At 37.0% G+C, this 26766-nt stretch overlaps 1 protein-coding gene across 9 annotated transcripts in view; it reads left to right on the top strand.

The window, feature by feature from the left end:
- The window catches only part of RYR2 (ryanodine receptor 2), a 456533-nt gene that overhangs the window by 224879 nt on the left and 204888 nt on the right, over positions 1 to 26766 (top strand). For all 9 annotated transcript variants that reach the window (XM_030034940.1, XM_041128385.1, XM_041128384.1 and 6 more), the window contains 7 exons: positions 948 to 1043; positions 11260 to 11378; positions 11695 to 11828; positions 18518 to 18759; positions 23100 to 23292; positions 25069 to 25285; positions 26550 to 26654. In XM_030034940.1, the coding sequence (XP_029890800.1) occupies positions 948 to 1043; positions 11260 to 11378; positions 11695 to 11828; positions 18518 to 18759; positions 23100 to 23292; positions 25069 to 25285; positions 26550 to 26654 (1106 nt within the window). The remainder of the gene's footprint in view (positions 1 to 947; positions 1044 to 11259; positions 11379 to 11694; positions 11829 to 18517; positions 18760 to 23099; positions 23293 to 25068; positions 25286 to 26549; positions 26655 to 26766) is intronic.

Genomic DNA, 26766 nt, shown 5'->3' with positions numbered 1-26766 from the left:
CTTTTATAATGAAACAGCATAAAAACACAGTTGCAATATAATATAGTGAATTTCTGCAGCAATGAAACATAGATTTTAAGAGGCCATTGCATCTTAGCAGGACCAACAGTCTCTGCTGCTGAAAATAACCATAGAAATTTCAGGTTGAAATAATTTGTTGGCAGAATTGGAAAACAGTCTTAAGAAAAGCAGTTTGCACTGTTCCACACACCAAACAGAAATGTTAGTGCCTCACTCTTTTTTTGGAGTGGAACAGATGCTTCTCTGAGAGCTTGTGTGTATGCACATACATGCAAACACACGTCTTGCAGGACAGGGCAGGCTTGTGGGTGCCTACAGTGTTCAGTGAGATTTCTAGTCAGTTATACCCACCAAGTCAGTGCATGCATTCAATCTTCAGCTTAAAGCATGAGGGTGAAACAGTTTCAAAGCAGTTACTTCCCCCCTACAACCCTGTCAAAAGTATGACAAACAGTTCCTGGACATCTATCTTGGTTTAGTTCCTATTATTCTTGAACAAAGGTATTGTATCAATAGAAAATAATTTACATTCATCACCTATGTCGTTGGCTTCACATTCTGCTCTTCCAATGTTTCTTGTCATTACAAGAATACTGTTTTACAGAAATTTGTTTCTACAGTAGCAGCTGACTTTTGTGGTGTCAGTACTGGCTACTTCATGTAGAGCATTTTGCAGGGATTATCAAGATGATTGTAAAGCCAAAATAATTCAAATACCTTAAAGGTGAATTTGATGCCAAGGGTATTTCTTAGGCTTAAATCTAACTATTACTCATGTTATTTAAATTTAAATCAAGAACATCAATAATTAAAGGTTAAGAATCTATCTTACTGGATCCTTCCTGGCAGGACAAGACAGGGATTCTTTTGATTTAAATGGACTTATAATTGTCATATTTCCCCCCCCCCCTCTCTTTTTCCAATAGCGGCTCTGATTCGAGGGAATCGTAAAAACTGTGCTCAGTTTTCTGGATCTCTTGATTGGTTGATCAGCAGATTAGAAAGACTGGAAGCCTCTTCTGGTATGCTTTTTAGTATTTTAACTTCCTTATTTGACCAGTTTTTCATTCTTTAAAATTGGTGATTTACTTGTTCAGTCTAATTATCATGAAGTACTTCCTATGAGAGAGTAAGTTGTATTAATAAAGTGAGACTTATATTTGTAACATTTTACCATATTGATATCAGTTGTAGTTCTACCTTAAGTTCTAGCAGTCTTTCCTTTTCCTTGACCAATGAGTTGTAATGTTACCTTTTAATTCAGGCAAACAAACCATTTGGCGGAACAGTTGTTCTACAGTTTCAGTTGTGTTAAGTTGCTTTCTCTGTAATTGTACTACTTTCCCTTCCCTTCTCTTTGGAAGTCTGCATGTTTTTCAGGATTTGCATCAAACTAAATATAATAATAACTGTATGGTATGGATGTAATTTGTCTCTTCTTGAAGGACCGTAGTGGTAATATAGGAAAGCTAATGTATTCTGCTTGAGTATGTGTAATAGAGGTATTTTCTGAAGACCCATCTATGTTTGCATGTAACAGTGTTACCTCCATAATACATACACATTCCCTTTTTAATCACCTCTCTCGCTCCTGAGGTCTGAATTTCTGTTTGAAGTTAATGAGAAGGAGCATGCCTGAAATACACTTATGATTTGAGAATCTGGGAATTCTGTCTTACTTTAGACACAAATTCTTTAAGCTAGCTTATTTATTTTCTTTGTCATTACCTAATTTCTTATCTTCCTCCTGAACCACTATCTTAACCCCTCAGTGTCTATGAGATGCAATTAGTCTGTGTTGCTCAAAGTGAAAATCAATGAAGTTATGCTGAGCTGTACTGTACTTCTCACTGAAATGGTGATCCTGGATTCCGTTTCCTTGAAGCAATCTGTTCTCCATAAACCTACTCTGCCAGCCAAATACATTGTATTTTTAAGTTTCCAGTGGATTTTTTAAAAAACTCTTTGAACTCTACTGGAAAAATATACTTTTTGAGCAGAATAAGAAATAAGTAGTGTGAACACTGCACATTAGGTGAATGTAAATAACATCTTAAGAATTTCTCTTGGTGATATATGATTCCTGTTGGCATAGACAGCTTGCTACTGTGTACCTCTTTACTGTCTTAAATGTATTAACATGATTGTAGTCTATAACAGGACCTTAAAGGTGGTTATCTGGACTACCACATTTGGCATGTGTTTATTTAAAAAAAAAAGGTCTTCAATACTTATTAGAATAATTATTTTGTGGTTTTTTTTTTAAACAATACTACTCTATTATCTTTAAAAGTATGTGTGTGAAACATGGCACTGTAGTTTGATTTTATAAACAGATGGTAGACAAATCTCATTGCATTAAAGGACCTCTGCTAAGTGTATCTCAAAGTTACTGAAGAGATAGTAGGGCTATGTTTCTGCAATTAATAGTGTTGATTTTATGGGTGATACTGGAGTCTCTTGCCCCATTTTACGGATGCAAGTACAAACTTTTTTCTTACATGAAGATTTAATTAATGTTCTTTTCACCATGAAAATATACCAAAATTATGTCATCTAGGCATCTGAAGAGTAGACAGTAATCAAACTTGGACCCAGTAGCTAAGAAATGAGATTCAAATAGAGTGATTAGTTCTTAAGACTGATTTTTGACTCCTTTTAAGTATGCTTTTCATGATGATGATCACATAAAGATCAAAAACCAAAGTAATTCTGTTGGTAAGAAATGTCACTGCAGCCTGACTCCCCCTGCCCCGGTTTTCTGAGATTAGTGAGAGTATTTATTGGAGTTTAAAAAACATGCGTAGTGTAAGGCCAGTGTTCTAAATTTTATTCTTACCAATGTAATACTTCTTGGAGTCCTACAGGTTACACCAGTAACTGGAAACATGGTGTGGTGATATCTTCTAATATCTGGTTTGCCAATTAAGTGAATCATAGGACATGAGAATAAAGAAATTATAAAAAAGGTGAAATAAGAAAAATGTTAATTGCTCCTTACAGAAAGCTCTATTTCTCACGTGCACTGGACAGAAAAGTTAAACAAGCAAGAGCTCGGTCTAAATTAAGCTCTTATACCTGATAAGGAATTTGCCTTGCAAATTTTTCTTCCCTGTAATTAAAAGTGAAGAGGGAAATACAGAAATATAAATGATAAGAATTGGAGGAGTTGTACATGTAATGCACAGTAATGGTAACATACAAAATAATAACACAGTAAAAGCAATTTTGGTTTGAGACATTTCAACTTTTTATATAGATTATTAACTTAATCTAGAAGCATATTTTTCTTGCCATTATACAAATCTTAAGTTTGTATAGGAGAAACTACTAGGAGAAACCACTAAATGTTTGTAAGAAATGTATTTGGAATATACCTTCCAGTATAGAAGTTGAGAAATTTCTATGTTTTAAGTCAATAATTAGTAAAACATAGTCCTGCGGAGAGAAGAATTGTAAGCAACCAAGAAGCTAAAGACAATTTTGTAATGCTTGTGCAACCACAGGCAATCTCAATATCAATAGTTTGTTTCATTTTTGTAATGAATGTTAATATACTTCTTATTTGTATTTTTCTTTGTAATTTTACTATAAGAACATTGCAGTATAAATATTTGTGATGTCCTGTATAATTTGTATTAATCTTCAATGCTCAGAATTGTAGTCTAACCAAGTTAATAGAATCTCTTATACTAAATGTAATAATAGTTTTACTGTAATGCCAGAGACAGACTTGTCTTAACCTGTCTCTCTTTTATTGCCTGGTTCTAGCTACTGTAATTGAAATACCTTGTCTGGTATTCTTTGATATTCTGATTCTGGTTCATGTGTATATTTTACAGTAAGTGTAGGTATCAAAGTGGATTTCAGGAACTAATTATTAGTAGCACATGGAAGGTATTTTGAATCCACTGCAGGAAGAGCAACAGATTTGAAAAATATTCAATGTGTTGAATAACACAGCGATTGCTGTGTTTTAAATTTTTATTGTCTGTTTTTTCATCTCTCTGTAGTACATGTGTGCTTTGCTTTGTCATTACTATTGATACATATAATTTCCCCTCTCTTCCCTCTTCTGTTCTCTGCTCTCACCCATCTGGAGCCGTTTCAGAGTTACAGACTAAGAAATGTTTTCCAGTTGCATTTGTGACTGTTTTGAGTTATATATAATATTTGTTACTGTTTTGTGGGAAAATGGCCTCTTGAGAGTTTTTCAAGCCTTATTTTCTGTAATTATGCTACACTTAAGTTCAAAAGGCATGAACGTTTGTAGTGAGACCAATGGGCAGGATAGTTACAACAACAGTGAGAACAATGTAACACACCTTTCCGGTTACATATTTGTAGTTTATTCCTATCATGTTGTTATTTTAGTGTTGTGTGTGTGTTGTTTCATGAGCTGGAAGGAACATAATAATCTTCTGTTCAGTAATAATTTTTCATTGATTACAGAGGAATTAAAATTTCCTTCCCCATCCTGTTCTTCCCACTTCGGAATCGTACTTCTGCCACGGATAGATGTGTCCTTGTATTCATTGACATTTTAAGGGAGGAATGCCAGGAAGGGAAGATGTCCCCCATTTTAAAAGTTATTTGGTTTATATTAGACTGGTAGACATTTGAAAAGAAATGTCACAGGCTTAACGCAGTTGTTCTCATCAGCCTTTTACTGTGTCATTAATACAGGAGAAATATCCTGCTATTGCTGAGTATCCCAAATAAAAATTGGAGTTGCCTCAGCCACAGATCACCATTTGGCATATATTATCAAATTCCTTACCTCAGTAGTCTTCAAAGGATCAGCAGCAGCCATGAGAACAGATGTGTCCTATAGTAAACAAAGCAGATAGGGTGTTTATGTTCCCCTCAGCTTTGTCATTAAATAGTCACGTGCATTTTGTTTATTTGCTATAGATCTGTTCCTGAGATGAACTGACCAACAACAGGGGAAAATATTGTAAAATGTCAGTCATAGGAATGTTCTCCTTCTCAGAGCCAAGGGTGAACTGCCATGGCGTTCACTAGCTGATTGGCAAGATCTGCAGTGGGTGATTGCAGTTGCGAAGAGCAGTTACACATCGATGCTTCTCCTCTTGGAAGTTTTTTCCTTTGTCAACTCTTCAGGCAAGCAGAGAGTTTAGAATTCAGTTATTCTTCTCTTGGGGTGGAGACTGGTATAGAGACTTGGAAGCATTTGCCCGTGTAAGCCCCTCCAGTCAGCAATGGTTCATAGAAGTATTTTTGCTTGCAGAATTTTGTTTCATGTTTTTGCTGCAGAACTATGGGGTTAGGGTGAGGAACCTGTTTTACTATGCTATTACTTCCTACTCCTGGCATGCACGTGATCTGTTTCAGCCGTGGGTTTTTTATGCTCTGAATCCTTGAGCTGCTCAAGATACAAAGCAACAGGAACATAGGAGGCTAAATCTGTATCACTACTTTAGTTCTCAGCTGGTGTTACAGGCAGTGAGCTGCTCATAGCACTGGTGTCTAGGTACAGTTTTGCTGATCATCCTGTCACTGTAGCTAGTATATTAGGTGTAGAGATCCTAACCAAATAGATGTCATAACGGAACATTCGTGTTGGTTTATATTATTGTTAGGGAAACCTGCTCTGCAGATGCCGTGATCTTCTTGCTTTCATGAACATTTCAGTAACAGAGAATTTAAACTGAGAAGAGCATCTAAAAATTGTTAAAATCACGGGCTAGATCTTTTCTCCACTACAGTCCACCTTTGGTGTGAGAGCATTCATCTAAGGAGAATGTTCTCACAATTATGCAGTTCCATGGGATTTGACTGAAAACTTCTTAATTTCAGTGTATTTCCCCAGTTGTCCATGGTGAAATTATTTCCTAAGAGGCCTACTTTTACATCTGAAATTCTGAGCTAGGATTTTCAGAAATAATACAAAACTGCACTCAACTTTTGGAGGTTTGAGATGAAATTTGTTATGACAGCTCTAAGAATGCTGTGTTACATGGTTTCTGTTATGTGTGTCTGTATTTTTAAAAATTAATCTCAAAGTAAAAATGAGGTTTGAAAATTAAAACCTAAATGTTTATGTTTATGACATTATAGTAAGGTATGAGAAGAATTCTGTAAACTGCAAAGTAATCTGACATTGTAGTCGTACTGCATAATGAACCTCATGACATGCTGCAAAAATTCTGAAGGTCCTGATATTTGCAGTGCTCGTTTGTTCTGAGTTTTCTTCTAGGAACTAGGCCACTTGAACTCCTTCCCCATGTGTTCTGGTAACATGACTTCCATGTTGCCTCTGAAACTGATTTTATAATTAAGACTTTTTCTGGTTTTGAGGGAGTCAGTTATACAAGATGCTAATTATGCTGTGTTTTAGTTATCTTGAGAGGCATAGTAGGTTTAGCTTTTAATATGTAAATGTGCTTTTGTGATTTTATGTGGGATGCTTGCTTGCCAGATTTTAAGCTTCGTGTAGCTTGATTGGTGTGAGGATATTCACTGTTTTAATTTACAGTGGTAGGTCTACAATAGGGAGAAACACTGGATTGTGTTACACCTCTTAAATAAGAACACCTGGCTGCATATATTCACCTAAAATAATTAATTCATTTTCTAAGGTAGAGTGTTTGTGAGGAAGAAACACCATGCTCTGTTAATCACACCAAAATTAAGTTCACCTTCAACATTGAAGTTGTCAGCTACATCTCCTGCAGGTGTTTTCTTGAATATGTTACAATAAAGATTTGATGCCATAAACTATTACCAATAAAATTGCTATTTTAATTTTTTTTGTTATCCTTGAACTAAGAAGGTTATGAAAACAGAATAAAGGCATTAAATATATAAACAGCAATTGTGAGTTGATTGTACAAATCAGATCAGAAATTGAGTCAGTTCCTGATCTTCACTGAAGCAAAAGAAAGAAAATGAAGATTTGTCCAAGTATAAATGTGTCTGAGAGTAGACCATATTAGAAGTGATATATCACAGGAGCTGAGTGAATAATGCAATGCAAATGCTTCAGCTGTGTCTTCAATGCATAAATTAAGATTAGATTAGTCTTTCACTCTGAAATATATTCCAGATGGGATTAAATAGTCCTACTAACATTATAGAGGCATTAAAACACAGGTAATAAAAAATAGAATAGGGCAAGTTAGTAATCTAATATTGTCCAAGAGAAGATTTTTGGAACCAGGTAATATCAGGTTTTGAGTACTTTTTTTTTCTAAAGGCATGCATTTAATGCTAGTATTTTACAGTATGACATTAGAGAAGTCAGCATGTCCTGAAAATACATGCTTCCGTTCATCTGTTAGTCATTAAGAAAGAATTTCTACTCATCTTTCTTATAAACTCCACATATTGTATTGTTTGTGATATTTGTATTGAATTTGAACACTTCCTGCTTTTCTGCCTTCAGCAACTCCAATGAAATTGGAACAGGTCCAGTTGTCTTTATGTAGACAATCTGAAAGTGGATCAGTCCAAACAGACATTGCACATTCATATGCAATTTTTTCTGAAGTAGAGGGAATTTGCTGTTAGAACAAAACGTGTTTGATAATTAGCATTCAGATGCTGCAGTAATTGAAGAAGTTGCTGTGGCATCTGGGTCTGATTGATAACATTCATTTATTATTGAATGTTTACATCTTCAAAATATTTTTACTTCTGTTATTGAAAAGATTAAGACTAGAAAATGAACCCTGTATACCATTTTAAGACAAAGTTAAGATTATGAATCTGCCTACACAAATCTGAAAATTCCAAGGTTATGGTTACCACACTTACATTATGTGGTATAATTTCATATTGGATTACTGTTTATATTGTTAAAAGTGTGTTTCAGTGCTACAAGGAGAGGTGGCAAACTTTAAATTACCATGTTTTGAATGTAGTGATTTCCCTGCATTCCCAGATCATCGTGGCACACAATCTTGTTACAGATTACCCCTCTAGATTGAGGATCCTTTTGTAACACTTTTCTTACCTCCCTAGGTACTTTGGCCATGTACAAGTGATGCCTGCCTGTCTAGTTGGCAGGCTGGGTGGATTGTGCTCCCGCTATGTTGCTATAGGGCATCTATTCCTTTAGCTTGCTCTCATGACTCTTAGGTTTTTATTCTCTTTATCAATATTGTTACTGTCAATATTGGAAGTGTACATCTATTGCAGCCCAGATCATACCACTGCCAAATTCACGTTTAGTATGTTCTTTTAGTTGTTGAGACTTTCTGCTTATACCTTCAGGGCTACAGAATCACTTTGGGAGTTCACATCTAGCTCATTATATCGTGGTTGTGACTTTTTTTGCAGCCACTGCACGGAACAGGAAAATTGTCTACAGTATCTGTACAGGGTCACCTGCATTTTCTGTTTACATATATATGACTCCATCTTCAAACATACTAAAACACAGACTTTGTTTGAAACCTGTTTACCAGATAAATCAAATTGTCACTGTATCTGTTGTCTTCCACCTTTACTACATTTCAGTCCTTGAGTAATCTGTACACTTTATTAGTGATGACAGCATATCTTCCTCTAGATCCCTGGAAAAAATGTTAAATAGTATGGAGATAAAAGTGGATGGTGCTGTAGGTTGTCTAAGATTAAAATGAAGATCTGAATGAAGTCAGGTGACTGCAGCCATGACTGAAGTCACTGGGAATTCCAATCCTCATTTTAATTCAGATTTTCTTGGGAAATAAAAAATAAAACTACCTTTCAAATAGAAAGTAATTGAAAACTAACCATTGTCTCTTCTGGCAGACTAATTTGTCTTAACAAGGATGAGAATCTAAAATCTAAGTTTAAAGAAAAAAATTAAAAATCTTTGTTGACATACGACTGTTCATAACATTCTTCATATCTTTTTATCCCTCTGTAGAAGTCTGCACAGCCCAATTTCTATCCTTTATAAAATAATTTGTTTGTTGTTTTTTCTTTATGAGGAATTCTACAGTTTCTTTGGCTGTGTTGGTCTTTTTACTTTTGTTTTTATATAGAGCTATACCTTGATCCAAATGCAAGTAAGAGTAATACAAGTTGGTCTGAAATTAACAATTACAAAAAAAATAATTCATGAACTGAAGGTATTTTAGTCTTTGCTGGTGTGTAACACTGGAACATGTCCTAAGTCTACAAATGCATATCTTTGCATAGGTATGTTATTTCTGTAAGTTTTTAATGGTGTTTGATATTCCTTTCCTCAATAAGATACTTGGGAAATTCTCCAGATGGGATTTTCTGCTGATCCAGTAAAAGACAATACATTAGACTTGGAACTCCCGGCCATTGCTATTCCTCGTAATAGATTTAATAATGGTTTTAATACCAGTCTGTAATTTTTTCATAGTTATTACTTATTTCATTGCATTTCATTATTCCCTGCATAAGCATGCATTTCATACTTAGCAGAAACAGATATGTTGGTTCCAACAATTTTTTTGTACTCATTACTTTAAATTCTGTTTAGAGTTTCTGGTTTTCAGCTTTTCTTTTCATTTTTGCTTGGTTGTCTCTAAAATGCTTGCTCAATTAACTTTTAATTTTTAATTTTTGGTTTGTGAGGGGATTTATGATCAGTTAGTTATAATGTTCCAGACCATATTGTATTGTTCCTCAGGAATTATATAAAAAACCAAAAGGGGATGTGTGTGTGTAAAAATTCCCCCAATAAATCAAAATGCATATTCTTTTTCCTGAAATTTGCATTTCTAATTTTCTTTATTGTTTACAAATTGAAAAGCTTGTTTTTATTGTTTACAAATTCGGAAAACGTCAGATGCATACTGAGGACAGTTATGTGGATGAAACACCATCTTTAAATTCTTAAATATTAGCTGTCATTTAGTTATGATACACATTTTTTCAGTGGTTTATTCAAAACCAGTGGAAATCTAGCAGAAAAGTACTTGCTTCCCTCTGTAAGCTTTAGATCCAACCTGGAATGTTAAGGTGAGAGGGAGGCAGCTGATCAGCATAAATACTGTTTCAAATCTAATATTTCTGTCATCGTTTCTGTCATCACACTGTCTTGGCACTGAGACTAAAAATCTGTCTTCAGTTAGCAGCTGTGTGGAACTTTTTTCCCTTAGGTGACCGTAGTCTTACTCAACTGTAGCGGCTGATGATCTCTTCCTTACTACGATCAAAGAAAGACTGGAGTACTCTTACTGAGACAGTGTTTTTGCCTAATGAATTTTTTTTTCCCCACAGCAAGGGGAGTTTACAGTGCTACATTTTTCTTTTAGTAAAAGAGAGTATGGCAAAGAGCGGAAGACTCATGCTATGGATCTTGCTTTGCAAGGGTTAACCTGAGTGTTTGGAGCCATGGCTTGAATACAGGGATGAAGACAGAATGATGAGAGATGTACAGCGCAAACAGGAATTGCATATCTCTAGGTTTAAGACTGCTTCTCAGCTTTCCCTCAGTGCTCTGATTTTTCTCATTGTGGCAACAACTGTAGCAACTGATAATGAATATTTGTGTAATATTTGTCTTTGCCAAGTGTGGAAGAGCGCAAAAAGTGGTGACTTGATCCAGTACACATGGGAGCCTGTTTTACTGCCCCATTGCAGGGAGCCATTTTAAGGCTGATGATTCTTGATGGCAATGACTGCTGCTTTATTGGAATTGGAATTGCATTTAATTGAGGGGCCACTGGAGATTTAGTGGTTCTTACTTCCTTGCACATCTTAGTTTCATGCTAGCTTCTGTTTGTTTGCTCTTTTAAGAACATCAGTGTGGTTCCCAATATAGCTGTTACATACACAAAGAAAATTATTCACAGTGGGCCAGTAGACTGGGAATTTACCTCTGCTCTCTAATTCAGAGGTAACTGATTTCATTAGTGGTTCATATGGTTTTCTAAGGGAAGGAACAGAAAACTGTAAATACAGAGAGCATATTTTATGTATATAATATGTATGTAGTGTGAAGTCTCCACCTCTTCACTGAAAACCAGTATTTTACCCAGTTTGTTTGAATTTGTGAGAGTTGATCATCACATATTTATTATTAAAACTTCAAATTAGTTTATGTTTTTTTTCTGGTCCTTTCTGATTTTTACTACATTCACTTATTTTGGGAAATCTAGAAGTACATCAATCCTTTTTTGCTTTTGTTTATCATATACCATGATTTTTGAAATTATTCCATGTTGCTGAGCAATATATTAGGAAGTATTATGTGCAGTTATGATTTTACATGGACTTTGAATAAATAATTTTTCTTTTTTTTCTCAGGAATTCTGGAGGTTTTACACTGTGTGTTGGTGGAAAGCCCAGAAGCTCTAAACATTATTAAGGAAGGACATATTAAATCAATCATCTGTCTTTTGGACAAACATGGAAGAAACCATAAGGTAGGCAAAGAAGAGAAGTATATTTAGGTGAACATTTGTGAACAAAGCAAGCACGTTGTTCTGTGTAGAAGTTAGATTTCAAATACTTTAATACTGTATTCATAGATACACACAAATTCTCAAGGGGAGCAGGAAAAATACATCTTAATATTGTTAGGAGAATTTCAGAATTGTTGTAAATTAAAAGTACAATGTTGGATGAACTACATACCCTTACATGTATTCCAGTAACAAGGTATATAGCATTGTATTGCCTGAAGTAACTCATGATGATTATGAATAAATATTTAAGATTAAAATAATCTATTTTTTTCAGGTTTTGGATGTTTTGTGTTCTCTCTGTGTTTGTCATGGAGTAGCTGTTCGGTCTAATCAACATCTAATCTGTGATAATCTCCTGCCAGGAAGAGATCTGCTCTTACAGACGCGCCTTGTCAACCACGTGAGCAGGTAAAAAGAAAAAGAAAAAAATCCGTATCTATGAACAAAGCAGAATAAAACTTGTGATTAAAAGAAATAGTCACTACAGAAAACCTGTTTTAGTTCCAAAAATTTTATTAAGGTATTTTATTCTTACTAGGATTTTAAATACTCTTCGCAATATTGATTAGAAGCAAAACATGGGTAAGAGAGAGCTGCCACAAGCTAAAGCTGGTCTAAACTGCTTTAAGTCTCTGAAACTGTAGTCTCTTCTAAAGATTCTTGTCTAGATCTAGCTCTGCTTTCAAAGTATTGTCAGCCAGTGTCCTGTGACTGCCTTTATGTTTGTGATCTTGTGAGGACTTCCTAATCACCTTTGGTCAAAATCAAGAATTAGTGCCAAACACCTTTATCAGTGCCTGGGATATTTAGGGAGTGCCCTAACCCTTCCTTCCACTGGCAGAGTTGTAGAAGGTACCTTCCAGCAGACACTAATAACAAGATGAAGCTAATAACATCTTAAACTAGCAAAGTAGTATTTACAAAGTAAATGTTTATCCAGAGTTTGAATTTATGCTGAGGCAGAAGAATCTGGCTTCAAGTGAAGATTCGTGGGATCTTCCTCTGTCTCAAGCTTACATCTTTTAAAAAGTCTGAATCATTAAGTGAGAATGAAAATTGAAACATAGAAATAGTACTTAGAGTTCATAGGATTTATTAGATGCTGAAAAACATAAAAAATCCACAACTGTACATTGCAAGGAGGCCTTTTCAAGTCTAAAGGTGAAAATGAACTTGGCAATTTTATAGCTAATATATTCACTCATATTTTTCATAACCACATGTGACTTGACTTCTCCCAACACATCTAATAACACATCGACATGTATAACACATGGAAAGATGGTGTAATGGGAATCATTCCATGTCAGCAATAAATTTGGACAACTGATAAACTACAATGACTAACAAAAACTTCTGTTAAAAATACATGAGGAGAAATTTTAAATGTATGGATACTGATTGAGCTTCTGAGCTGACTTTGGATCTTGTACAGGGAAGGTAGAACTGTCTTTCCCATACATGGCTGTAGACAAAGCAAATGCGGTTAATGCTCTGCATTAGTGTCGTGGTTTAATCCCAGTCAGCAACTAAGCACCACGCAGCCACTCAGCCACTTCACCACCACCTAGTGGGATGGGGGAGGGAATCAGAAAAAAAGTAAAACTCATGGGTTGAGATAAGAACGGCTTAATAGAACAGAAAAGAAGAAACTAATAATAGTAACACCAATAAAATGACAATATTAATAATAAAAGGATTGGAATATGCAAGTGATGCACAATGCAATTGCTCACCACCCACCGACCGACACCCAGGTAGTCCCCAAGCGGTGATCCCCCCGCCCCCACTCTCCCCAGTTTTATACTAGACGTGACATCACATGGTATGGAATACCCCATTGGCCACTTTGGGTCAGCTGCCCTGGCTGTGTCCCCTCCTAACTTCTTGTGCCCCTCCAGCCTTCTTGCTGGCTGGGCATGAGAAGCTGAAAAATCCTTGACTTTAGACTAAACATTACTTATCAACAACTGAAGACATCAGTGTTATCAATGTTTTTCTCATACCTAACTCAAAAACATAACACTATACCAGCTACTTGGAAGAAAATTAACTCTATCCCAGCTGAAACCAGGACAATTAGGAAGTTGTGAATGAGAATATTCGTATTCTTGCAGTTGTAAGGAAAAAAAAGATTATTTTTTCAAAAGTCAGGAAGACCAATGAAACATTGAAAACATTTAGTGATAGACTGAGACTTGCATACCTTGCACCAAAAATAATTGGCAAAGGAGCTAAGATATTGCTGTTTAACATACATTTCCAGGGGACTGGAAAATTCTATTCACAAACCTCTATTTAAAAAGAGTAAGTTCAATTATTAGGTTGATTAAATTGTGGAGTCTGGACAAAGGCATAATAAAGCTGATACTGTGTTCAGGCAGAAAAGATTCGATTGGTAATCTTACGAATAACTTGCAAGTGATTTGACTTTTCTGGAAGATAGCTTTTTGTCAAGCAGGTTTTGTTTATATTTTTAAGGGGATTAAATGTTTGACTTTTAACAAAGTGAAGAGTATCTATACTTAAACTTTCGGCAGAAGACACCCGATATACCGCTAGAAGGAAAGTGTATTAGTCTTATGTGATAAAACAAGTTATTTTATAAGCAATCAGATCAGTAAAGGCTGCTTTTACACTGACTTGTATTTAACAGCCTGTATCAACCCTTCTTTCTCCCCCTGCATTCCCTACACAAGAAGGCATACCATGCACTGGCTTAGAGCTACATTTTTATTGATGAGGCAGCTTGCACGTAGAAAGAAAATATTTATACAAGTTATAACCCAATCCAGTGGAGGGATGTGAAAACTAGATACATTCAGCCTAGAAGTCTAAAAGATGTTTTGCAATACGGGTAACCCACCATTGAGCAAATATACCTAGCATTGATTTTGGATATTTCTGTACTCTACAGCTTTAATTCAGGATTGGATGGCTTTCTCAGTACAAAGCTGACACAGTAATAATTGTCTGGAGACAGATTTTTTGGGATGAGATTCTAGATTCAGTATTATCCCAAAATTACAGTAGAAAAGCATAGTTTTCTTTCCTTTTTTTTCCCCATGACCTTTAGATGTATGACTCTACATATTGCTATTTAACTAGATACTGAATAAGCACAGTAATAGTTTTGCCTTTTAAGTATGCTTGTGAAGTACTTTAAAATCATCAGCAGTAGGAACATCAAATTGGCATTAAGGATTGGTACAACCGCTACAAATTACTAAGTTATATAAGACTTGGAATAAGGAAGGAAGAGAATTCTGAAATAGATTGATGTTTTACTTTTGTATCTTTTAAAATGTTATTCTCTTGAATGGATAATCAGTGTTATAGAATGCAGTTTGCTGTGTAAAATTAAACCTGCAGTGTATACTTACTACATTTCTATTGGTAACTGGTGAATAGCTGTAATTTTTGTATATAGGAATTAACATCTATTAAATGTTCAAACACATAAAATATTATTATTGGTATCTGAGTGAGGATACTGTTTCAGTTACTGAAACAAACACTTTTTTAGTTTAACTGTATAGAGCATTTTTCCACCAGAATAAATAAATAAATAAATATGCTGCCTGCTGGGAGCTAAGGTCCAAGGTGTTGCTGAGAGGGTGGTGAAACTTGGCAAGAGCACAGACTACTACTATCCATTGCTACTGTTTCATGTGAGCAGGAATGACACCACAAACTGGAAACTGGGCAGATTCAAGGAAGACTACAGAGCCCTGGCGGTACGAGTGAAAAGTATTGGTGTGCAAGTTATCTTTTCTTCCATTTTACCGGTTACAGGAAGGGGTGCAGCCAGAAATAGACATATAATGCAAATCAACTTCTGGCTTCGTGGCTGGTGCCATCATGAGGGTTTTAGCTTTTATGACAATGGGACATTCTTCGATGACTATAGACTGTTAGGGAGGGATGGGATCCACCTGTCTAGAAGAGGCAATGGAATCTTTGACAGCAGGCTGGCCAACTTGGTGAGGCAGGCTTTAAACTGAAGGACTTGGAGGGTGGGGTCAAAAGTGGCAATTCTCACGCCATTGCAACCAACTGGGGATAAGCCAGGCCAACCAGAGCAGTGAGAAATGTTCCTTAGCTGCCTCACAAGATGAGAACCAGAAGACCAACCACCTCAAGTGTTCGTATACCAATGCATGCAGCCTGGGGAACAAACAGGAGAAACTGGAGGTCCGTGCCCAGTCAGAAAGTTATGATATCATAGGAATAACTGAAACATGGTGGGACAGCTCACGAGTGGAGGATCACGATGGATGGCTATAGGCTGTTTCGTGAAGACAGGCAGGGAGGAAGAGGAGGAGTCGCCGTGCTATATGTTAAGGAGAACCTTGAATGTATAGAATTCAGCTACGGCCATTGTGGAAGCCCTATCAAATGCCTCTGGGTCAAGATCAGAGGGGTCATATCCAAGGGGGATCTTAGAGTAGGCATCTGCTACTGAACTCTAAGCCAAGATGATAAGGCCAATGAAGCAATATTTGGGTCACTTAAGCAAGCTTTCGATCAACAGAACCCGGTTCTTATGGGTGACTACAACTACCCAGAGATTTGTTGGAAGAACAATACAGCAGCTCACAGGTCATCCATCAAGTTCCTGGAGTGCGTAGAGGACTGCTTCCTCATAAAAATGTTGGATGTGCCAACCAGGAATGAGGCACTGCTGGACTTACTACCCACAAGCCAAGAAAACCTACTTTGTAGTATCTCAGTTAGTGATAGCCTTGGCTGCAGTGATCATAATATTGTGTAGTTTGCGATCCTGCTGAGCATGCTGAAGGTTAGTACTAAGACAAAGGTTTTAGATTTTAGAAGAGCAAACTTCATCTTGCTCGGAGCTCAGCTGGGAGGGATTCCATGGGAAGTTTCCATGGAGAATAAAGGAGCTAGTGAGTGCTGGGAGTTTTTCAAGAATGCTCTCCTGGAACCACAAAAACGGTTCATCCCCTTTAAAGGTAAGGGAACTAGGTGCAGCAGGAGACACCCTTGGCTTAACTGTGAGCTTCTGAGTCTGCTCAAAACCAAAAGAGAAGCATGCCAGAGATGGAAAAGCAGATGAATACTCATTGAGAACTACAAGGATGCTGCCAGGGTATGCAGAGATGCAGATAGAAAAGCAAAAGCTCAGCTCGAATTGAAGTTGGCCAGAGATGTCAAAAACTACAAGAAGGGGTTCTTCAAGTACATAAACAACAAGCAGAAACAGGGGAATGTTGTCCTGCTGCTAAATAGGAGAGGTGAATTAATCACCAACAACACTGAAAAGGCAGAGGTTCTCAACACTTTCTTCACCTCTGTCTTTACCAACACTGTTGGGCCCCAGGCCTTGGGAACACAAATCCAGGTTGATGCGCACACAGACCCACCGTCTGTGAAGGAAGAGGTGGTATGTGAACTACTACAAGATCTTGACCACTATGAATCAATGGGCCCTAACATTATCCACCCAAGGGTGTTAAGAGAGGTGGCTGACATCATTGCAAGGCCACTCTCTATAATCGTTGAGGATTTGTGGAGATTGGGGGATGTCCCAGAAGACTAGAAGAAGGCTAATGCTACCCCCATCTGCAAGAAGGCCTTAAAGGAGGATCCAGGAACTTATGGGCCCATCAGTCTTACTTCAGTCCCTGGGAAGGTTGTAGAATGAATCCTCCTGGGGGCTATCACAAGGCAAATGAAACACATAATTGGGAAAAGCCAGGACAGATTCACCAAGGGCAAATTGTGCTTGACAAATCTGATCGCCTTCTACAACAAAGTAACCTGCTCGGTTGATGTGGGGCAAGTGGTGGACATTATCTACCTGGATTTCTCCAAGGCTTTTGATATGGCTGCCCACAGCCTCCTCCTTGAAAAAACTGATGCATTACGGTCTAGACAAGTGGTCTGTGTGGTGGGTGGGGAACTGGCTGACAGGCTGCACCCAGAGGGTGGTGGTAAATAGCTGCTTTTCAAACCGTCAACCTGTCACAAGTGGAGTCCTCCAGGGATCAATATTGGGCCCAACACTGTTTAATATCTTCTTAAGTGATCTGGATGATGGGATCAAGTGTACCCTGATGAAGTTTGCCAATGATACCAAACTGAGCGGGGAAGTGGACACTTCGGAAGGGAGAGCCATCCTGCAGGAAGACCTGGCTAGGCCGGAAGAGTGGGCTAAGAGGAACCTTATGAAGCTCAGCAAGGACAAGTGTAAGGTCTTGCACCTGGGAAAACATAATCCAGGAGTGCAGCGCAGGCTGGGATCTACCTGGCTGGGGAGCAGCTCTGTGGAAAGGGACCTGGGGGTCTTGGTGGACAACAAGCTCGATAGGAGCAAACAGTGTCCTGCTGCGGCAAAGAAAGTGAAGGGCATGCTGGGTTGCATCAAAAAGGGCATCACCAGCAAAGATAAAGAAGTCATTATCCCACTCAGCTTTTGCCAGGCCACACCTGGAATGCTGTGTTCAGTTTTGGTCCCTGCTATGCAAAAAAGACACGGACAAGATAAGGCTGGAGAGTGTCCAGAGAAGGGCCACAAAGATGACCAAAGGACTGGGAAGCCTGCCATATGCGGAAAGGCTGAGAGAACTGGGTTTGTTCAGTCTTGAGAAAGGAAGTCTTAGGGGGAGACCTTATCACCACGTTCCAGTATTTAAAGGGTGGCTGAAGAGAAAATGGAGACTCCCTTTTTACCAGGAGTCACATGGAAAAGACAAGGGGTAATGGGTACAAGTTACTCCTGGGGAGATTCCGACTGGACACAAGAAGAAAGTTTTTCACGATGAGAACAATCAGCCATTGGAATAATCTCACCAGGGAAGTGGTGGAGTCCCCAACATTGGACACTTGAGATTCAGCTGGACAGGGTGCTGGGCCATCTTGTCTAGACCGTGCTTTTGCCAAGAAAAGTTGGAGCAGATGATCCTTGAGGTCCCTTCCAACCTGGTAGTCTATGTTTCTATTAAATAAAATTACTTCTATTGTTTTAATCACATAAAAAAAGCATGAAATTTGAGTTTAATGAAAAGTCTGCAGTACTTCATCATGTTCTTGAGATAAGTTTTTAATAACCACTTTTATTCTTTCTGTTTAAGCATGCGACCCAACATCTTCTTGGGGATTAGTGAAGGCTCTGCCCAATACAGAAAATGGTACTATGAACTTATGGTGGACCATCTAGAGCCCTTTGTGACTGCAGAATCAACTCATCTACGAGTGGGCTGGGCTTCAACAGAGGGCTACTCACCGTACCCAGGGGGAGGAGCAGAATGGGGAGGAAATGGTGTTGGTGATGACTTGTATTCCTATGGTTTTGATGGTCTGCATCTGTGGTCAGGTATTCTCCTGATTTATTTTTTGTTTGTTTTTCTTTTTTTTAAATACTAGAACGTTGTTTGCAATTCCACTGAATTTGTTTTCAACTGCAGCAAAGTGAATCACCTATTTCAGTTGACACTAGGAATATACAGAAGCAGTACCCTATATCAGAATATGTTTTAAGTTGACACTGTGTATTGAAAAAATTGGTTTATACAAAGTAATGCAGATAGATAGACTAATAATTTATGTTTCAGCCTGGGAGTTATTTATGTTTTTTTTTTCATAGTAACTGTAAAGATTTTATTTAAAACTTCAAAGCTGCAAAAAATGAAGTCTGACAAACAGTCGTCCCAATTTGTAATTCCTGTATGATAGTGTAAGAACAGCCAGAGAGATTTAATTCACAGGACTCTCCTTTTTTTTTTTTTTTTTAATTCTTGTTTTTAAACAGATTTTTAATATGGATCTTTAGTTTAGAAGTTTAGAAATACTTCAGAGGTGAAAAAGATTTTTAAGTATGCTTTTTGCTATACATTTTAAAACCAGATTTTTTTTGTAGTCATGTTTTATTTACATACATTAAGACTGACTTTTTTTTGCAAGACTTGCAGAATTGTATTCCTAGCTTGCATGTGGTGTGTTTGATCAGGTATTCATCTTTAAAATGTTATTGGCGCAGCTTGGATCTATTCGTTAATAGTAATTTCTGTACGCAAATTCTAGTGTTAAAGGAAGCTGAACTGAGTGAGTATCTAAAGTATTTGTATTTACTGTTGATTCTGCAAATATCTTATTCTCTCTTCAAACTGGGTTAGCTCAGCAAAATCAGAATAATAAGAAAGCAAGCTTGTTCTCTTTTTCTTAATCTTTTTCACATAATTTAACTTTTGCGAAAACATTCCCAGCTATCATTTAGAACAGGTAGTCCTACACTTAGACAGTCCTAAACTTCTTGAAAAAAGCTTCTACTGTGGTTTCACCTTGTTGAGGGAAATTTTTTTCCTTTGATTCTGAGATATTATTGGGCAGTGGTGAACCATAGAACTGACTGGAAACTGGGTTAGGCTCATTGGACTGGCAATTCTTGCCACTATGAAGATAGGAGCAAATTTTCTAAAGCTCCTTAGCAGACAAGAGAGACATTTTAGTGAGTCAGCTATATGTATCATACAAGGTCTTTGAAGTTTTGAGGCATTGTGGCTTGGTACTTGGAAAAGAATACAGTTTTACATGTCAAAAGAATTTTCCAATCAAAATAGCAATGAATTGTATTATTAAGTAATAACATATTGACTGGAGTGGCATCTTAGGAAAGTAGCTGCCACTTTGCCTCTCAAGTATAGTGAGAATTACGTGGGAACAATGATGCATAATTAATGGTGTCATTAAAAGCTGTGTCATAACTGAGTTTGTCAGATCAAGTATTATTACAGAAGAACCAGGAAATAATGGGCCAACTGAAATAACTTCTGTAGCTAGGGTCGCTTTTAGGGAGGAAACAAAAGATTACTGAAAATCAAAATGATTTTTCTACCCACTGGAAACATTTTAATCAGAAATGTCACAAAAGAATAAATGAACAATTGTTTGTGGTTCTCAAGTCAATAATCCAGCCCAGCCAAAGAAGTCATATCACCTTTGTATATGCAATTTTTGTATATTAATCTCTGTTGTGGATGTAGCTGGTGAATTTGAAAAGATTTCTGTCTTCATTGACATTCTCATGTAACACATACCTCTCAAACTTGGAAGGACTTTAAGTAGTTGAGTGTTGAAAATCATGGCCTTTCTTTTTCTTCCACAATTCCAGGCTGCATCTTGGTAAATCTCTCCAATGACATTTTAAAAATAATCTTCTGAGCATGAAGCATTGAATCCATTAATGAATAGCAACAATAATTTCTATCCTTGAGTTTCTGTTCTGGACCAAGCCTTTACCAGAATCACATTTAATTTATATTTGTTTTTTTAGTCCTACAATTACTTCTCTAATATGGAGAAGTGGAACTCACAGATTTTTAAAGCCTAAGGCCAGAAAAGGCACTTAGATCACTTGATCTGACTATGTGTTCATCAAAGACCGGTACGTATTTCTGTTAACAATCAGCGTTGCATTGATCCCAATAACCTATATCTGGCTAAATTTTAATATCTAAAAAAGCATCTAGTTTCAAGTAGTATGCCTTAAGGAGATGAAGTATCCACTCTTCATCAATAACTCTTAGAGTGTAGTTATCTCTGCCATTAAATAATTGCCCCTTTGTGTGATTTATTTGAAACCAACTCTCAGCTGTTGTGATGTTTTTCTCTGCTATTCTCTACTGTGCTCTGTGAGTTTGGGGATGTAGAGCTGGTAGAAGGTAGTTTCTGTGCAAGCCGTTCTTTACGCTGTGACCTGCTACTCTGTTTCTCAGCAGTGTTTCCTATAGATTTCTTAATTTGTGAGGGGCCCTTAGGATTGCTCCATGTCATTCCCCTGTCTTTGCTCATGGAACTGACTATTCTTACAGCAACCGAGCTAAGGACATCCTGTCTTGAAAGGGTGTAGGGAAGCAGCAAGAGCGTCTGAAAACTTTTTTTTTTCCCCCAACTATACTGCTGACTGCCTTATCAAGAGGGGCAGATTGCACAAGAGCATCTGTCCTACAGTCTGCAGATTATGTGGCAGTATCAGGAAGTCATTTTCCATATCTGGGGTATCAGAAGTATTGTTTTTTATTTTTCCTTGGGGTGGTGGTTGTGGTGTGTCTATGAAAATTTATCTGCAGAAGAATTATTGAGATTTTTCTATTATTATTTTTGCTGCTGTTAAAAACAAATGCAATCTTGATCTTCTTGGAAATATAGTGCTTTTAGTTAAGTCCTTGACGTTTACAAAAGTTGGACAGCATAGTTAAAAAGTTAGTGCTCTGTTCTTAATATGCATTGTGGGTTATCTCTTGCAGACATTGCATATGTTATTTTTGGAAAACATGTCTAGTATATTTTCATACAACTTTTCTGCTTTTCCATAAATTTTCTGTTGTAAATGGCTGTAAATTTCAGAAACAGTCATTTTCTATTTCTGTGTTCTATACGTTGTTTCTCTTGGGAAGCAGGTGTGCTTATGTAAATGTAATTTGATGCAAGAGATAATGATCATTTAGATGCTTTAGAATTCATACAAAACTTATTAAAGAAAAATACATATATTACTGAATATATATGCCTCAAAATTGATGCTGTCTTTCTATGTGCCAGAAAAATGCTGGTTTGCAGTTTGATTATGAAACTGAGTAGTATCATCTTACACAAGTTTGCAAGGGTACAATAATGTGGCCCTTAATGTCGTGGTTTAACCCCAGCGAGCAACTAAGCACCACGCAGCCTCCCCAGTGGGATGCGGGGAGAGAGCAGGAAATAAAAAAAATAAAACCCATGAGTTGAGATAAAGACAGTTTAATAGGATAGAAAGGAAGAAAATAATAATGTTAATAATAATAATTAAAACATGACAATAATAATAATAATAAAAGAATTGGAATATACAAAACAAGTGATGCACAATGCAATTGCTCACAACTGACCGACCGATGCCCAGTCAGTTCCCGAGCAGCAATTCCCCCCCAGGCCAACTCCCCCCAATTTATATACTGGGCACGATGTCACACGGTATGGAATACCCCTTTGGCCAGTTTGGGTCAGCTGTCCTGGCTGTGTCCCTTCCCAACTTCTTGTGCCCCTCCAGCCTTCTTGCTAGCTGGGCATGAGGAGCTGAAAAATCCTTGACTTAGTCTAAATGCTACTTAGCAACAGCTGAAAACATCAGTGTGTTATCAACATTCTTCTCATACTGGATCCAAAACATAACACTATACCAGCTACTAGAAAGAAAAGTAACTCTATCCCAGCCAAAACCAGAACACAATAACAGGAAGTACCTTACTTTTCCTAAAAAAATTGAAGAAAGATATTTGTCCTTATCTTGAGTATCGAAGCAATCTTTAGTGAAGTATAGTAGGTTTCATATTGGATACTAATGGTTGTTTTCCAATTTGCACTTCTACTACTGTGAGGAATAAAATTTAGTTTTCTTGGATTTGACTTTTTATATGCGTATCAGTAATTATTTTCGCTTACATTAAATGTAATTTAATTGTATTATTTATGATTAAAATAGGTTTGTAGATTTGATTATATGCTTCTATTCACTATATTGCAAGCTTAAAATCAGGTCTTGGATGTTACAGGTTAGATATTTGTGTATTAACGTGTTCTTGCTCCATTGCTATGTTTTCTTTCTCTTTTCTTAGACTGCTGTGAAAACCTGTACAATTTTCAGAAGTTTTGCTAAATGTGTCTCCTTTACTTACATAGGTTGTGTAGCGCGAACAGTAAATTCTCCCAACCAACATCTGTTAAGAACTGATGATGTTATTAGCTGCTGTTTGGACCTGAGTGCCCCCAGCATCTCTTTCCGGATAAATGGTCAGCCAGTTCAAGGAATGTTTGAGAATTTCAACATAGATGGCCTCTTCTTCCCAGTTGTCAGCTTCTCTGCAGGAATAAAGTTAGCATCTTGTGTAGTTGTTTTTTTTTTTTTTCCTCAGTCTTTTTTTTTTTTTCCTCTATATATGCATATGCTGAATATTTCCCTAGCTGACTTTGCTCTCATTTCCCTTTCTGACATCTGCTTCTTTGGCACAGTTCCAGTTCTTGGATAGTGAGAGCTATAAAGGAGTCCTGAAGAGATAGTGCATCTGTTGTTTTTCAGCACACCAGTGTATTCAGGTGGTTTGCAGATCGATCTTAGAAACAGCTTCATTATCATTTCTTAGCTGACACATTGCTACACATTCACTCCAGGACAGCATATATGGACCTATATGGGACCTATATGGGAAGAAAAACATCATATTAAAAATATATTTGCCCTAACTCACTTGTTATGAGGTAGTAACTATTATTTGAAGATGCATTATCTGCATTTACCTTAAGAAATGGTGGTGGTACGCTTTCTTTTCAGCAGGATGAGTTGATATGAATTCAGTCAATCTGTATTCTGGTTGTTGTACTGGTTTTCTATAAAAACCATTCTATAAAATTTCAAGTCACAATTCAGGTGCTAGACTTCTGCTTCCATGTATTGAATAGTTTGAGACTATAGTATTAAAAAAGATGGTGTGGTGTTCCAGTGGTGGGACCAACTTTAGCAGGACTGGCAAAGGTAAAGGCTGAAAGCTGATTTCTGCTGGAAACAGAGCAATGCACTGTGAAGGATCATTCAAAGACTGTGGTGAATACTACAGAAGCCAAGAGCTATCACGCAGTGGGCATACCAGCCTCTCATTCCAGATGCAAAATGCACTTTTTAGACTTTGCCTTGGATAATACAGGAGATACAATGTGGTAAAACTATAGACGTGCATGCCATGAAATGCAAAAGTGTAAGCCTGAATGCTTTATCTCTGTCATGAGAGAAATATTTGACAGATAGTATTTGTGTGCTGAGTGTGTTTTTGGAGAGTGTTCCAGTATAGCATTGACAAAAATCTTGCAAGATACTCAGTAAATAGAAAAGAGACAAAATGATTCTGTTGTAAGGGTAGTTTTTTGAGTGTTTTTTGATTCCTTCTGGATGGCAATGTTCTGGGAAGATTTTTCAGTATTATGTCATTGCTACTTCATGATCACCTCATTCATTAAATTTTTCAGTAACAAAAACCCTTGACCAATTCACCATTTTGTTAATGAATGAAAGAATGCTTTCCCCTAGGTTTCTACTAACATGACAAGTATAAGTTTTAGGGAAGAAAATACAGGGGATTTTTGTATTGTCCCCTAAGGATTTAGTGTTGTGTGGGAGAAAAGAAAGAACCATATTGCATGGAGTTTTCAGGCTCATTTCTCAAATGAGAGATGGTGGAGAGCTCCTCAATGGAGAGAGTTCAGAGGTGGTTGGTTGATTACTCTGGGTTATAATCTCTGCCTTCTGAGACTTGAAAGGCTGCTGCTTACTGCATAGGCGTGCTAAGTAAACTGATTATTCTCTCTCTCTTTCTGTCTTCTCTTTTGGTCTCATGATTTAGAATACTTTTATGGAAGCGGAAATTAACTAAAAGAAAGAATTGTTTACTTTTCCCCATGTTTTTTGCACCTCCTACTTCATAAACTCTAGCAGTAGTTAGAGAAAGTTGAACTGTAAATAATGCAAAGAAGCTGCAACATTGATTTTATTTTTTTTTCTTTTTTAAAAAATAATGTTCAACAGTTGTTAGGCTTACAAACGGATTAGGTTTGACACCAGAGGTGACTCAGTTATCTAAAGTAACTCTGTTGTTTACAGAGTACGTTTCTTACTTGGAGGTCGCCATGGAGAGTTCAAGTTCCTTCCTCCACCTGGATATGCCCCTTGCTTTGAAGCTGTACTACCGAAAGAGAAGCTGAAAGTGGAGCATAGCCGAGAGTACAAGCAGGATCGTAGCTATACAAGAGACCTACTGGGTCCCACTGTCTCTCTGTCACAAGCAGCTTTCACTCCAGTTCCTGTAGATACTAGCCAGGTATGAAAACTGAAAGATTGCATTTTCGTTTTTAAATACACATATTATAGGCCTATGTTATTTCACATTTGGTTGAATTTGCAGCTTGTCTCAAACTTGTATTTTCTTGGGATTTGGTTGGTATGTTCCATTGTGAGAAGCTGATAAATGGTGCGTAAAGTCCTTATAGCGCTCACTAGAAATTTCATATATTTGAGTTCACAAACACTGTAATAAAGAATGTTTTACCCTTAATATTAGAGTAGGCAAAAAGGAATATTTGAACTTCTTGTTTTGTTACTAGACATTTTTATTACTGTTTAATTACAATTACTGAAGACTTTGTATTACGATAAGACTTTTAGACCAGCTTCAGCTCTAATTCTTTACTGGACTTGCAGGTTACTGAGAGTGGCATTTGACTCACTGTGGGCAGTAAATGGCATACATTGAAGTTACAGTTTTCATTTTATTTTTACATAGTTGCAAAGACCAGGAATTCTTTGATACTAGAGAGCTCCATCTCTGATCACAGATAATGAGAGTTCGTTTTACATTTGACCAGAGTTTGAGATGATATAAATTTTTGTATACTTTGTGCTCAGATTTTACCTTATTTAGGAACTCGTTCCTGAAAAAAGAACACGTAAAAAAGAACAAATCTGCTAGTTTGTAGCCATTATGCGCTAAATACAGCATTCTAAATGTGTCATGTAATTACTGTTCTGTAACACCAAAAATTAGGATAACATTATCATGATTCACAGTACTGTGTATGTGAGGTCTCCGGTTTTTGAGGCAAAGCAGACTTGATTGCAAATTTTGGAGGTAGAGTGATGTGCTGTCCTGATTTCACTTGTCACTTGTCATCATCATCTAATTTTTTTTTTTTTAATGGGATTCAGTTCTCAAATGATTATATTTGTCTGAAGTGTTTTTCACAACATTACCTTGGTTGTTGAGATTTTTAGCATTTTTTAAGCTGAGAAATACTATTGGTTTTGAGTAGTTTCTAGCCAGCTGCCAGCAATGTATTCTGTGCCATTTGGAGGTATTGGATTTAAAGCTGTTTTCCCTTGCTGGTCAAACTCTGGAACTTGTAAGTGCATGGGCTAAAGTATTTCTGTTAATCTAAGAATTCTTGCTCACTTTAGTCAGTAAGAACTGAATGATAGTTTAGGTTTAGTTGAGAGATCTGGTTTGTACAAAGTTTGTCTGTTATGAAAGCTTGGGTGGCGCTGTCAAGCAACTTATTTGTAATAGCCTTTGTCTCTTCTCTCTTTAGATTGTTTTGCCTCCCCACTTGGAAAGGATTAGAGAAAAATTAGCAGAGAACATCCATGAACTTTGGGTTATGAATAAGATTGAACTTGGCTGGCAGTATGGACCAGTATGTACCTTCCAACTTAATTTTCTGTTAATTATGTGGTATTATTCAGCACATTGGTTCAATGTGCTAATGGGACTACATTTTTTTCCATCCTTCCAAAATTAGTAGGGTT

Source organism: Aquila chrysaetos, chromosome 13 (assembly GCF_900496995.4).
Source record: "Aquila chrysaetos chrysaetos chromosome 13, bAquChr1.4, whole genome shotgun sequence".
Taxonomy (NCBI): Eukaryota; Metazoa; Chordata; class Aves; order Accipitriformes; family Accipitridae; genus Aquila; species Aquila chrysaetos.
This window is presented reverse-complemented; position numbering and strand designations above follow the sequence as displayed.